At 44.9% G+C, this 14825-nt stretch overlaps 1 protein-coding gene across 7 annotated transcripts in view; it reads left to right on the forward strand.

The window, feature by feature from the left end:
* The window catches only part of MCTP1 (multiple C2 and transmembrane domain containing 1), a 287127-nt gene that overhangs the window by 224205 nt on the left and 48097 nt on the right, over nt 1-14825 (forward strand). For 6 of the 7 annotated variants that reach the window (XM_054186271.1, XM_054186272.1, XM_054186273.1 and 3 more), the window contains one exon: nt 6268-6387. In XM_054186271.1, coding sequence (XP_054042246.1) covers nt 6268-6387 — 120 coding nt within the window. Of the gene's footprint in view, nt 1-866; nt 906-6267; nt 6388-14825 lie in introns of those variants that run through there. The other variant, XM_054186276.1, reaches the window with a different exon arrangement.

The raw sequence follows: 14825 nt of genomic DNA on the forward strand, positions 1-14825 counted from the left end.
GACGAAAGAAGTGAGATGTAATAGAAAGTTTGTTGTACAGGTTATCGGCATGGAAAAGCCATGACCAGAGATGTCCTACCTAGTAAGAAATGGAATTTTTTGGGCTGATTGTTCTTCTAGATACAGGACCCAAGTGCTCTAACGAGAGCTACCATAGGTCTTTCAATACACCAAAAGCCTCATCGAGACTGGGTTCAATATAATGCTTCATTCAGTCTAAGATCATTTATCATGGAAGTATCTCCACATTCTACTTCTACATGAAATAAATAGAGAGAACGACAGTAAAAATCTAGATTGCAGTGAACGTGACTGTTCGAATTCCAGCAGAGAGAGAGAAGATGCAGGACATCCTATAAATTTGATTCTGAGTTAAAGGAAAAGTTTTTATAGGATCAAAAATACTAATTATTCAGTATTTCTCAGAATACCAAGACCTCAGGCATGTAAAAAGGAGAACCAACACTAATCTAAGGTTGCACTGGAAATCTGTCAAAGGAGTGCAGCCTGGAATGACATGAAATTTATTCTGTATTTGGTTTACGCCTTCCATGCTTTTGCTATTTTCAAATTGACTTTTGCCTATTCAAAGAAACAGAGTAACAGATAACGTGTTTTAGACTCAGATTGTTCAGAGTGCACCTTCTCCTGGCACTCAGGCGATTGGAAGTGGAGTTGCAAGGCTGCAGAGAAAAACTGTTGGAGGATGCTTTCGACTACGTTCAAAAGGCACATTTCTTCCAGACTTGCCTGAATGAGGGCACCACGTTTGAAATGGATTCCCGCAAGTGTTTACATTAATGCTAGCGTGTTTGAGATCTGATACGGCTAAAGGAAATACTTCCTTTTTTAGTTTTTTTTAATAGAAGTGCCTTACAAGATGAGAGGAGCCGTGATCGCCAGGGGTAACTGACTAGTTTTGTAATGGAAGAGGCTACTGGCTCTCCAAGGTAAAATGAAAAGTATTTTCAAGTGTTTCGTAGGATAAACACCGTGCAGGATTTTACTGGAGCCTTAAAACCTGCAGCACTTAGCAGAGAGTCTGTTCCATGCAGATATGTGGGTTATCTTTCATCCTTTCTAGTCTCCTGAGAGCACCGCCAAGGGACAAAGCCTCAGGAAATACAGTTGTCCTTTTAAGCTTAAAGGGCAGATGGATGATCTTGCGATTAGAGCGCAGTGTTTGGAGCTGCAGACGTGGGCTCTGTTTGTCACCGTGCCAAAAAGCCATGCAGCAAACTGTTGTGTTTCCAGGGCAGTCAGGAGTTGGGTAATGCGTATAACGCAAGGAGACAGGTAGTGCGTACGTGAGGCTGTAAGGATCCGCTTTGAAAATGATCTGAGGAAGCCCCACCTGGGAGAGGGGGCTGCGGCACAAGGGGCATGCCCTGAGCGACACGGCGGCGGTGGGAATGGCTGTATCCCACCGTGCTGCCTTGTGCGGCGCAGACCATGACTCGGGATGCCACTGATGCAAATCTCAACAGCTCTTGTGTCCACCTGGGGCTGGACGTCACCTACAGAGATGTTCCTTTCCCCATCACCACCAGCAGGAACCTGGGGGAACTGAAGGGCTGGTGTCCTGTCAAGCCCCCTTTATGTTTTTGCCTCAAAATAATCCACATATCAAGGTTGCTGTGAGGCTGCAGGTTTGGGGAAGCTCCCCGTGTGTCAGCGGGGAACATCTTAACACTCGCTCCTGTGACCTTCACTGAACCCAGGCATTTCCATGGAGTGAGCAGTTTCTAGTTCTTGTCAGAAAGTTCTCAAGCAGCGGTACACACAGCCCCCCCCCCCCCATCCCTCCTCGTCTGAGGAGGGCCCCAGAGATGCTGGGAGGGCTGGAGCCCCTCTGCTGGGAGGACAGGCTGAGAGAGCTGGGGGGGGTCAGCCTGGAGAAGAGAAGGCTCCGGGGAGACCTTCCAGCCCCTTCCAGTCCCTAAAGGGGCTCCAGGAAAGCTGGGGAGGGACTCTGGAGCTGGGAGGGGAGCCGTGGGACGAGAGGGAATGGTTTTACACTGAAAGGGGGAGATTGAGATGAGATCTGAGGAAGAAGTTCTTGGCTGTGAGGGGGGTGAGCCCCTGGCCCAGGTTGCCCAGAGCAGCTGTGGCTGCCCCATCCCTGGAGGGGTTCAAGGCCAGGTTGGACGGGGCTTGGAGCAACCTGGGCTGGTGGGAGGTGTCCCTGCCCAGGGCAGCGGGTGCCACTGAGTGGGCTTTATAGTCTCTTCCCACCCAAACCATTCTATGATTCTATGATTTGCTCTGCGTGTTCCTGCACCTGAGGACACGGGTCAGTGTCTCCTGCATGGAGTGCTCCTTTTTTGTATGTGCTCTCCTCTGCTGGCAGTCAAAACAGAAGCAAAAGGCAAAATAAAAAGAGGTGGGAAACAAAGGGGTTAATGCTGTGAAGTCTGTGGGTGCAAACAGGGTTCTGTTAAAAATGAAATGAAATTGGGTGGAGGTAGATAAAAAGAAATCTGAAATAATTGTTCTGTAGAATATGGCCTTTCCACATAGGCAGAAATCTTTCTCTTCACTTCTGTCTGAAGAGAGAGTCAAATAGAGAATCTCATCTCTTAATTAGAAAGAAAAATACTCATCAAACACATCTCATCACTGGAAAGCTAATGATCCACAGCTGCTAGTCTGAAAGGGCAGGCTTTTTTTCTGAACAGTAGGAAGTGTTAATCATTTTGGATGAGATTTCTTTTTAAAATATACCGTAGTTTGCAAAAGAATAGGATATTCAATATTCTAACTTAAATTATTTTTTGAAGTGTTGTACACCAGGGATAGTGTCATGTGTCTCCCTGAATGATCATTTAATGCCTGTGTCTCTCACTAAGAGTATCAACTGATGTGATGTTGTAAATGGCCAGTTCATGCCTGTGACTCTGAAAATCTTGATCTCATGGGGGAGAAGAAAAAGAGTCCTCCCTTATAGTCTTCTGTGTAGGAAATGGCAGCTATATTAAACTGTAACCTTTGAGACTCCCACTCCTCCCTTAAAATAGTTGGCTTGTTTCAGTAGTGATGAGGATCCTTTTTTTAGACAGAGTTAGAGCCATTATTTCTTTGGAAGAGATCGTACCAGACACAGTCCATGTTCCACTGGATGCTTTATAGGCATGGGCAAGTCCCAGAACTGCCCTTTTATACTCCTTCCTTCACTTTTCTGGATTTTTTTTCCCTGTACTTCTTTAATGGTTGGATATGTAGGTTTTCCTCCCCTTCATGCATGAAGTTTTCTACATACCGCTTCCCTTCTTCCCTCTCCCTCAGCTATATCAGACCCCTTATGGCGAAGAACTGAGCCCCTGGATTTTCTTGCTGCTCTGCACCAGTTTCCAGGGTTGCTCATGTTTACTTAAAAGTTTTGTCTGATACTGAGAATCTGCTTGTTTTCTCCGAGGTGCGTTTTGTGAGTGCATTTCTCCTCTGGGGAGGACAGCGAGGCCGTTTCTGCTGCTCTTGCACAGCTCACGTCTCGTTTGTGTTGCACATACAGAGTCCCAGTTTTCCTAGTGCCTGCCTGAGACAGGTGCCTGGAAGGAGGAACTGGTTAAAATTCAGCCAGACTAGATGGAAATGAAGCTGTCAGGTCAGTGAAATCATCTGTAGGAGGTAGCTGGTGTAGTATCCTCATTTTCGAAAGGTGTGTCCATGCAAGTCATGAAACAGTATCTTCATATAACATTTTACTGGCCTACAGAGTACAGTACTTTAAGGAATTAATACTCTTAGAGATTATTTGACACTTAGAAACTTCAAGCGAGGAGCGTTTGGATGAGAACCCATTGATGATCTGTAGCACTGGGTACGTGATGACCATGTTTCTCAGTCTCGGGTCAGGTCCGTGTCTCCTGAGTCTGGCTAGGTTGCTGCCTTCTTCTCGAAGCCAGGAACTGTGTGGATGTTACTTGATTTTCTTTCTGTCTTTCTAACCAAAGTTCAGATGGGACCATCAGAAAGACTCTATGCATTGCCGTTTCTCAACAGGTAGTCTCTGCTATTTGTTTTTCCGGTACTTGGGTGCTGTTTGTTGACTTCCAGAGCTCCCTTCAGCGTGCACCCATTGACTCAGGGTGTTTCTGGGGGTTATGTGCTTTTCTTTTGAGATGAGAATTCTGTTCTAAGTTGGCTACGTCAAATTTACCAGAACAAGTCCCTGTAGATCTTGCTCTCAGAAGGGCAGTTAGCAAGCTCACAGATGAACACTCAAATTCCATGAGCGGTTGTTTGCTTCTTATTCATTACCATTTCTAACAGATTTCCTTTTAAACTGAACAACCTAAAAAAGGCAGTTTTCTTTCAAATGAAATATTAACTGTTAGAAGTGCCAATATCCTCTTATGTATGTCACACACACTGCTTTTTTCAGGCCTTTCAGTACGTATTGTGTTTGTCTTGCAGTCTCGCAGGACTCCCATATACAAAGCATTCAGCGGTAGAAAGTAGGGAGGTGAGGTAAGTTGGCTGATCTTGAGAGAGGGGATTACTTAAAATACAGATTTTTTTTCTTTTACGTAGGAGCTCGTATTTGATAAGAGCGTTTTTTTTTTGACTCTAAACAAAGATCCAACAGAAGACTAGTAAAATCCCCACTTTATTTTTACTCAGCTTTATGTACCCCTTGGTGACTGATTTGGGGAAATGAGCCCCTTTTTAGTTTACCTGGGCATTGGCACTGCTTTAGGTTTGCTCGTTCTGTGGTGCACCACCTTCATTCATTTTAGTAGGTATTAAAAATGCAAATATTCAGCAGCTTAACTATTTGGCTGAAAAAGGCCTAGCAAGATTTCTGGGTGTACACCCAGCTGTGGTACGCAGTGTGATTTGCTGTAATACTTTCAAGTTTGGTTTTTGTTGTATTAGAAGAAAACAAACCAAAGTTATGGCTAGAGCTGGCTAAAATAAAGGGGGGTTTGTTCGTAGGGAAAACTGCGTGTAAAAATGGGGTTAGTTTGACCTCAAATATTTTTAGTTCTTTCCTGCAAACCCATAATTTTGTACCAGCACCAGCAGGGAACAGTATGTAGCTGGACGTGTCTCTGCCAGACACCTACAGGCTCTGACAAGTGGACTTCCAGGCTCCGAAACAGTCATCTCTGTCCTGCTTGATGGGTCTGAGGCTGAAGCCCCACGCATGAAGCTTGTCACAGGGAGCCGTGGTGGGCAGAGCTGGTGGTGGGGATGGGTTCCTCCTGGGCTGCAATGCCCAAGTGGCCTCAGCATTGGAGAGCAGCCCCAGGTACTGAGGTGCACATCGCTGGGGGATGTAACCTGGCCATGCTCCTGCCAGGTTCCAGCTTTGGAGTGCTTGAGGTGTTTTGAGGAAACACTTCCACAATTCAAAGTTTTCAAAGGGGTAGCTTGTCAGCAAGACTGAGAGGGGATCTCAGCAATGTTGGTCAATATCTACAGGGCAGGTGGCAAGAGGATGGGGCCAGACTCTTCTTAGTGGTGCCCAGCAACAGGACAAGGGGCAACAGGCACAAACTGGAACACGGGAAATTCCGTCTCAATGTTAGGAAAAACTCCTTTCTTTGAGAGAGGCTGTGGAGTCTCCTGCTCTGGAGATACTCCAAACCCACTTGGAGGCACCATCCTGTCCAACCTGCTCTGGGTAACCCTGCTCTGGCAGGGGTGGGATGGGATGATATCCAGTGGTCCCTGCCAACCCCAGCCAGTCTGGGATTCCTTTTAATCCCATTTTCAATTAATCTGTGGTCAGTACTGTTTTACTGTGCTTTCAGTAGAACAGTTGTACAATTTTACCTTTTAGTGTGATTTTTTGCTAGTTTTCTATGCAAAAGATTTTTTCAGATTTAGTTGCGATGTTCACTTCTTCTTCTCGTTTGTGTGACATTACTACGAAATGACCAAGTTCTTTGATCTAAACAGCAAATTAAATTTTATCCGTGGAAATAACTAACCTTTTCTTTCTTGAATTGTGATCTTATTTTTATGCTATTTTGCATTATTTTGTCCACATAAGCATTATTTTATGAGAGAACAATTAATTTTCCTCTTACACTACACTACATCAATTTTCCTTTGCAAGAATTAAGGTACGAAGCAATGGAAAGTGCCTTGGTTGTTCCATACAGGTAAGTGGCTGGTCAGCAAAGTGGTTAAACAACTTTCCTGCCTAAGGAGAGGTAGGCTTCTTTAGAATTGTTTTAATTTATTGGTCTTAACTGTGCACAAGAGTTTAATGTAATGCAGATTCCGATCACTTTTTTTTCCTGCTCTGTCTTCCAGCTTTTTCTTTTTGTGGTCTGGAACTTTGAGCTCTACATGATACCACTGGCTTTGTTGTTGCTGCTGGCATGGAACTACTTCTTGATCATATCAGGGAAAGATAACAGGCAACATGATACAGTAAGTCTGCTCTACTTCAAGAGCATGCATGTCCTTTTTGTTTTTTAACTAGATAAAATTTTGTAACTGAGTTTAAATATGACATCTTTTTGAAAATGTCTCGGTTCACGATGCTCGACGGACAATTTTCCCACCCGCAATTTAATTTTTCTCCAGCTGTCCAATAAATGTGCCTGGGTTTGTTCAAAATGTTGTGTAAAAATACAGTAGAACATGTACTGTCCTCAGAATCTAGTTTGTGTGGATGAGAGGCTTAGTGGTCAGGAGAGGCAAATTCTTTTAAAATTGTTTTGTGTGGCTATGTCCTTATGTTGCTTTTTTTTTCACCCCCCACATATTGAAGTTAAAGATTAAAATGATTCCAATTTGTTAACAGTTTCAGAGTGTATCTTTTTATATTGTATTTCAGAGTTTATTATTAATATGTTACCATTCATTGAGCTTAATATAAGCCTCTTCTTATTTTCTTCTCCTTATCTAATGCCGTCATTTAATTAAATGCATGTAGTTGGGATATAAAGTAGGAAACATTTACTAATAACTGAGATTTATTAATAATAAAAGCATGGTTCAGATTTTCAGAAGTACATATGAAAATTTGAAGTTGTATTCTATGCTGTGCAAATTTTCTAGTATTCACGAAGCTTAAGGATTTTGCATGTATTTTATTGCTGAGCCTTATGAATTTGGTATTTGTATCAGTATTCATATCCCAAAAGCAGTGTGCTGTCTAGGATATTATGATCTGGATAGATAACTGGAGGGGTGTGAAAAAAACAAAATTGGTTAGATAATTGGTCTCAGAGGATAGTGGTTAATGGAGGTTGGTAAGAAGTGGAGTACCAGAGTGCCCAAGGACCTGTCCTGGTTAATGTCTCTATTAATGACCTGTAGGAGGTGGCAGAGTGCACTCCCATCACGTTTTTTTGGGTGACACCAAGTGCGGGGGACCAGTCGATACCCTAGATCTGCCAGTCAAAGAGACCTAGGCAGGCTGTAGAAATGAGCCAGTTCAAGAAGGAAAAATGTGAAGTCTTGCTCTTGGGGAGGAATAACCCCTTGCAGTGATACAGGCTGGGGATTAATTGGGAAGCAGCTGTCTGAATTGGGCCTGGGCATCTTGGAAGACAGAACGGTAAATGTCAGCCAGCAGTGTGCCCCAGCAGGAGAGAGGATCTCCGGCACCCCAGGCTGCGTTAACAGGAGCACAGCCAGTGGATCGAGGGAAGCGATTATCCCCTCTGCTCAGCATTTGTTAGACTGCATCTGCAATGGTGTCCAGTTTTGGGCACCCCAGTTCAAGAAAGACATTGATTAACCTGAGTGAGTTCAATGGAAGGCTGCCAAGGTGGTAGGGGGGGCTTGAGCCCTTGCCCTGTAAGGAGAAGCTGAGGGACGTGGGCTTGAAAGAGCCTGGAGAAGAGAAGGCTTCAGGTGACCTGAAGAGCAGCGCTCCACTGCCTACGGGGAGGCTATCAAGAAAGTGGAGCCAGGCTCTTCACAGTGATGTGTGGTAGAAGAGACAACATAATTTGAAACAAAAGAGGTTCAGACTGGAGAACTGTGTTTGCCATGAGAATTGTTAAGCAGTGGAAGAGGCTGCCCAGGAAAATTGCGCAGCTGCTGTTGGAAGTTTTCATGACCTGACTGGATAAAGCCTTGAGCAACCTGATCTGACCTCCTGGCTGACCCTGCTTTGGGCAGGAGGTTGGAGGCCCCTTCCAGCCTGAATGATCCCATGACCCGAACGTCTAGCAGCTGCAATTATTAGTGACCAGAAGAACCGGTACAGCTCTGATCCTGGCACTGGTATTACCAAGTATTACTAAGACTGTTTTGCTTCCAAGGGTCATCTGAAATTAAGGGTGGGGATGATAGAGGTATTCCCTAATCCCAAAAGTTGTTACATTTATGGAAAAACCCTAAGATCAAGATTTTAAAGATGCATTACTTAAATCACAGCCTTTAGTCTCCTGCTGCCTGAAATGCTTAAAGCTTCTCAACCTGAAGATTTTATGAGTAACTGAAATCCCTTGTGAAAGGAGAGATTTCACTCGTGAGCCGCAATACACTTCATTTCTCTCTGAAATACCACCTGCCTGTGAAGATTAATTGGGTCATGTAACTTTTCTAAGAAAATGATGAAGCTGTTGATGGGCTCTCTGTTGAGGACACCAAATGCTGCTCTAAAAATGTTCCTCTTGCTGAGACTGCTTCAGACCAAGCCATACAGCTTATATCAGCCAATCATGTTCATCCCAAATATTTGATATCTGTGCCGTTAATTACTATTTTTTGTTTAGGTTTGTCACAAATAAGTTGGGACCTCATTTTTAATGAATTGAGCTTGGTTATTGTCATGGTGAGCATCTGTCTTCTATGAATTGATCTGCAGACTTATCAGATGCCTTTCTAATTAAGTCACAAATCTTCAATAATTTCACGAGTCCTTAGCTCAGGTCATTAGCACAGTATCATTAGATTAGAAGTCATTTAAATATTTCTGTTTTCCTATGCAGAGTGTAAATATTAACTAAATTAATTAAGCAGTGTTTCCTAGTGGCTGGAGAACGCTTCAGGATTCACGTGATCTGGCTTCTGTTCCCAGGTCTCCAGAGATTTCTTGTGTGCCCCAGTGAAATCATTGACTACTTGTTTTAGGAATATCATCTGTCTTTAGAAGTTACTCTGAAATCATCAAGCTAATGATAAGACAAAAAGATAAATAAATTTATTAACTTTTCTTACTCAATTAACACTAGACAAACGTAGTTAAAAATTGTATGCACTTTATACTTGTTTTGTGCCTATGGAAAATACTTAAATTTGGGACCTTCAAAAGTAGCTCAGAAGAGTTAGTTTCCATTGTAATATCCCTACAAGATAACAATTATTGATTGTCTTACCAGTTCAGGCGTTAGGGAACACGCTCTTCTGCAGGTCAATGAAATAGTCATCACTGAGTTTCTGTCTGGATATGGCAGATGGACCAGCCTTAATTCATCCTTGCTGGGACACGGACGTGTTAGAATGGGTCCAGCAGAGGGCCACAAAGATGCTGGGGGGGCTGGAGCTCCTCTGCTGTGAGGACAGGCTGAGAGAGTTGGGGGGGTTCAGCCTGGAGAAGAGAAGGCTCCGGGGAGACCTTAGAGCCACTTCCAGTCCCTGAAGGGGGCCTACAGGAGGGATGGGGAGGGACTCTGGATCAAGGAGTGTAACGATAGGACATGGGGTAATGGCTTCAGACTGAAACAGGGTAGATTTAGATTCGATATCAGGAAGAAATTGTTTGCTGTGAGGGGGGTGAGCCCCTGGCACAGGTTGCCCAGAGCAGCTGTGGCTGCCCCATCCCTGGAGGGGTTCAAGGCCAGGCTGGATGGGGCTTGGAGCAACCTGGGCTGGTGGGAGGTGTCCCTGCCCAGGGCAGGGGGGTTGGAACTAGATGATCTTTAAGGTCCCTTCCAACCCAAACCATTCTGTGATTCTGTGAAGGTGTTCTTTGCGGTGTCCTCTTGGGCAATAGTTTCTTTGAAGTCATTTGGAACCTATTTTCTTGTGGAATAATTCACCTGCCAAATGGTATGGGTTACTCTCACGTAACATGAGCCTGCGCTGCTCATTTGAGTGTGCGTATCATTATTTTGCCATTTACTCTGACTCCTAAGTTATTTGTGGAAATCCTTTCTTGAATTAAAAATGAAATAAGGCTGGGGAAAGGGGAACCCCCAAGTGCATTTACTAATAGGGCATAAGACTGTTGGAAAGTCCGATGGAGAGGTGAAGTGGCGTATTAGACATTATTGCTTTCTTGGATTCAACTGGACTCTCATTGTAGGATTGATCGTCATTGTGGTTTTAGTTGAACACTGGTACAGTCTTCAAAGAGAAGCATTGGATTCCCTATTTTTTATATATTTAGATGAGATTAGCTGTGTTTCTGAAAGAAACGCTTTCACCAAACAAAGTCTTGCATTAAATGTTGGCGTAAGCAGATGCAGATAGATGTAGATTTAGTGGACGGGTCTCAAAATGAAACTGTGAGAATTCAGACTGATCTAAAATAAATGAACTTCTGGCAATGAGTCATGTGGCAGGTATAAAAAAATCACCAAAAAAATATCTCCTTCCAATACTAAGGAAGGAAAAAAGTTGCTAAAATGGCATTCTTAATGTTTTCCTCTGAATTTTGCAGTAACATTTTTGCCTGAAGCTTACCTAGCTGCTGTCTCTAAGGGTCCTTGCACTTCCTCATAATCGTACTCCGAAATATACCTGACCTCACGAAATAATTTATTTTCAGCACAACTGCCGCTCTCATCTTAAACCATCGCCACCTAAAACGCGCAAGACGAGAACCGAGTGGGTCTTGCTGCTTTTATTTTTTTTTTTCCCCTGCCTTTTTTTTCACGTGTCTTTTTCACATCCTCTAGGGGAGAGGAAAGGTATCAACCACTGCCAGCTTTCTGCTCCTTGTCGCCCATGTGGGGTCCGTGGGGTGGGGAGCAGCATGGGGGGGATGCCCCTACGCGTTGACAGCCCTGTGGCTGTGGCAGGCAGAGGGTATCGGGGCATGGCTCATCAACAGACCGCTCGGGATACTCGGGGAGAACAGGGATGGAGGGAGAGAGCAAAGGACTGGCTTATTTCCTAGCAGCCTTGGCTCTCTGGGAACGCCGGATCACATCTTATATTAGAGGGATGCACAGAAAAGTTCATCCCACGCAGCTGTAATTGAAAGACTTCCAGATATATCCAAACTAGGAGAAAGTATGCTGGGGTTTAAAGCTTTTTTTTTGGTCTTTTTAAGAAACTACTTAATATTTTGATGTTTTCAAATGTGTTGTACAAAAAAACCTCACCTTTGTAGCTTGGAGAAAACAGCAGCACTGCTGTCTGGGGTCTTTTTTTCACTTCTATTTCTAAGCAAAAGTCACAGTTATTAGACCTGCTTGAAGTTGGTGGAAAAAATCTTTTTTTTTTTTTTTTTTTCCTGCTTTTCTACTTCAGGCTGTGTTCTGACTGCCTGCTGGAGCTGCCTAACTTAAGGAATGGTCAGATAATCCCTCAAAGTGATTAAAAATGTTCCCACTCTCCAGCTGCTCTTGTCCCCTTCCCTGAGATGAAACAGTTGATTGTGTGGTTGGAACGCGCAGTATTGTGAGTGAAACCTGGTTTGCATAGTTATCAATTTATTTTTTCCCCTGTGTATGGTATCCTGACAACCACAATTAGGACAAACTGTGACAGGCTCTCAGCTGTTGGGCCATAACGCTTAACTGCTGTAACAAGTGCACTGCATCTCCTCTGGTGACACTGCAAGTTCTGCTTCTTCCTGGTCTAAATAGGTAGCAGACAGAGAGCGCAGGTCATCTTCTCCTCCATCCTGCCATTAAGGAGGAAGGGCTGAAAGATCAGAGTACAGATCTGGCAGGTCAACAACCAGCTGATACTGAGAACAGGGACTTGGTTTGTACAACTATGGGATCACAGAATCACAGAATCATTTAGGTTGGAAAAGACCCTTGGGATCATCGAGTCCAACCATCAACCCCACTCCACAAAGTTCTCCCTTACACCACGTCCCCCAACACCACATCTAAACAACCCTTAAACACATTCAGGGATGGTGGCTCCACCACCTCCCTGGGCAGCCTATTCCAGTGTCTGACCACTCTTTCTGGGAAGAATTTTTTCCTAATGTCCAGCCTAAACCTCCCCTGCTGCAGCTTGAACCCATTCCCTCTTGTTCTATCGCCAATTACCTGTGAGAAGAGACCAGCACCAACCCCTCTACAATGGCCTTTCAAGTAGTTGTAGAGAGTGATGAGGTCTCCCCTCAGCCTCCTCTTCCTCAAACTAAACAGTCCCAGCTCCTTCAATCGCTCCTCATCAGATTTATTCTCCAGGCCCTTCACCAGCTTCGTTGCCCTCCTCTGCACTCGCTCCAGCACCTCGAGACCTCTCTCTTATTGAGGTGCCCAGAACTGGACACAATACTCCAGGTGTGGCCTCACCAGTGCTGAGTACAGGGGACAATCACCTCCCTCCTCCTGCTGGTCACACTATTTCTAATACAAGCCAGGAGGCCATTGGCCCTCTTGGCCACCTGGGCACACTGCTGGCTCGTGCTCAGCCGCCCAGGTCCAGGAAAGCCGCCCAGGTCCTCTTCTGCCAGGCAGCTCTCCAGCCACACTTCCCCAAGCCTGTAGCGATGCGTGGGGTTGTTGTGGCCCAAGTGCAGGACCCGGCACTTGGCCTTGTTGAAGCTCATACCGTTAGCGTTGGCCCATCGGTCCAATCTATCCAAGTCTCTCTGTAGAGCCTCCCTATCCTCATGCAGATCAACACTCCGCTTAGCTTCATGTCATCTGCAAACTTGCTGATGATACACTCTATGTCCTTATCAAGATCATAAGTAAAGACGTTAAACAGAAATGGTCCCAACACCGAGCCCTGAGGGACACCACTTGTGACCACCCACCAGCTGGATTTAACTCCATTGACCACCACTCTTTGGGACCGCCCATCCAGCCAGTGCTTGATCCAGCCGATCGTATGCTCATCCAGGCCATGAGCCGCCAGTTTTGCCATGTTCTGTGGGGGACAGTGTCAAATGCTTTTCGAAAGTCTAGGTAGACAATGTCCACAGCCTTTCCCTCATCCAATAGTCAGGTCATCTTGTCATAGAAGGAGATCAGGTTCGTCAGGCAGGACCTGCCTTTCCTAAACCCATGCTGACTAGGCCTGATCCCCTGCTTGTCCATTATATGAGTTGTAATGGCACTCAAGATGATCTGCTCCATGACCTTCCCTGCTACCAAGGTCAGACTGACAGGCCTATAGTTTCCCGGATCCTCCTTTGTGCCTTTCTTGTAGATGGGCGCTACATTTGCTACTCTCCAGTCCATGGGGACCTCCCCAGTTAGCCATGACTTCAGGTAAGTCTGCAGTCCTCGAGGACTGAGGACTGCTGGGAAGAGGCAAGATCCACCTCACCAAGTAGGGCAAAATCTTCTTTCCCCGCAGGCTGGTGACCTGATGAGGAGAGCATTAAACTAGAAATGATGGGAGAGGGAGGTGATGATGACCCACAATCAAGTGAGGCAGCGGTGGTCTGAGTTGGCAAGCAAAGGATGCAGGGTGAAGTGCCCAGTGGAGTCCTCAAAACCAACCAAACAGGACAGAGGGGGCCCACCCCAGGTGTAGGGACACAAATAAGGAGATGGCTCTCTGGTAGACGTTCTCACACCCTTTTTGAGAACCCAGCACACCAGGGTGTCTCTCCCTGAAGTGCCTGTGCATTAGTGTGCACAGCATCATGGGAATGTGCAGCTACATGCACGCATGATCACGGAGACAAGGTGGGATTGCTCTCACAACCATCATGCAATGGATGTATACTGGCTCAGCAAAGGGGAGATGATGAAGGTATGAGACCATCTGGCATCCCAGGAGAGGCTGAGCAAGCTGGGACTGCTCTGTGTGGAGAAGATGAGGCTCACGGGGGATCCTGACGATGTGTATTAAGTACCCAAAGGGAGCAAAAGAAGAGAGAGACAGGCACTTCTCAGTGGTGCCCAGTGACAGGACAGTATCCATGGGCACAAACCAAACTACACAGAATTCCACCTGAAGACAAGAAAGCACTTTTTTACTGTGAGTGTGGTCACACCCAGGACCAGGTTGCCCAGAGTGGCTGTGGAGTGTCCATCCATGGAGATATCCAAGACCTTACTGGACGTGATCCTGGGCAACCTGCTCAGAGGTGACCTTGCTCGAGTAGGGGGTTGGACTTAATGATCTCTGCTCGAGTAGGGCACTTGATCTCAAGGTGTCCCTGCCAGCCCCTGCTACTCCGTGATTCTCTGACTGAAGATATTAATCTTTCTCTCTTTTTGGCCTATTATTTGTGCGGGGTTTTTTTTCCAAGCAATTTAAAATTTAATAGAAGAACAATGCACATGCCTGGAGTTACCTAGGAATGTTCTTCTGCCATACATACCCCTATGGAGAAGAGGTTTAATCACTTCAGTTCACATCCTGCATTTATAGTTAATACTTAGAGCCTTTAAGGAAATATTAAATAGCTAATTTCCTCTTGAAGTTTCAAGTTGCACATGTCATTGCATAGAAAATGATGGTGAGCAGCTGGGAGTTAATGTGCCATACACAAATTCTTATGAATCTGTATAATAGAGTATATACACATATTATTAATCTTGTAAGAGTGATATAAAATGGCACAATACATCTTTTAATTTCACTGGAGCTTTTTGTGAAATAGGCTTTGATGACTTATGTTTCTAGAGTATATGTTTCTATTAAAAGGTAGAGCTGGACATGCTTAGGATGAAATTTTGAGAATGGAAGAAAAACTTTTGTTAAAGACAACCTTTCATTTTGAGATTTTAACCAGTTTCTGTGGGTACTTTTGAGAT

Source organism: Rissa tridactyla, chromosome Z (assembly GCF_028500815.1).
Source record: "Rissa tridactyla isolate bRisTri1 chromosome Z, bRisTri1.patW.cur.20221130, whole genome shotgun sequence".
Lineage (NCBI taxonomy): Eukaryota > Metazoa > Chordata > Aves > Charadriiformes > Laridae > Rissa > Rissa tridactyla.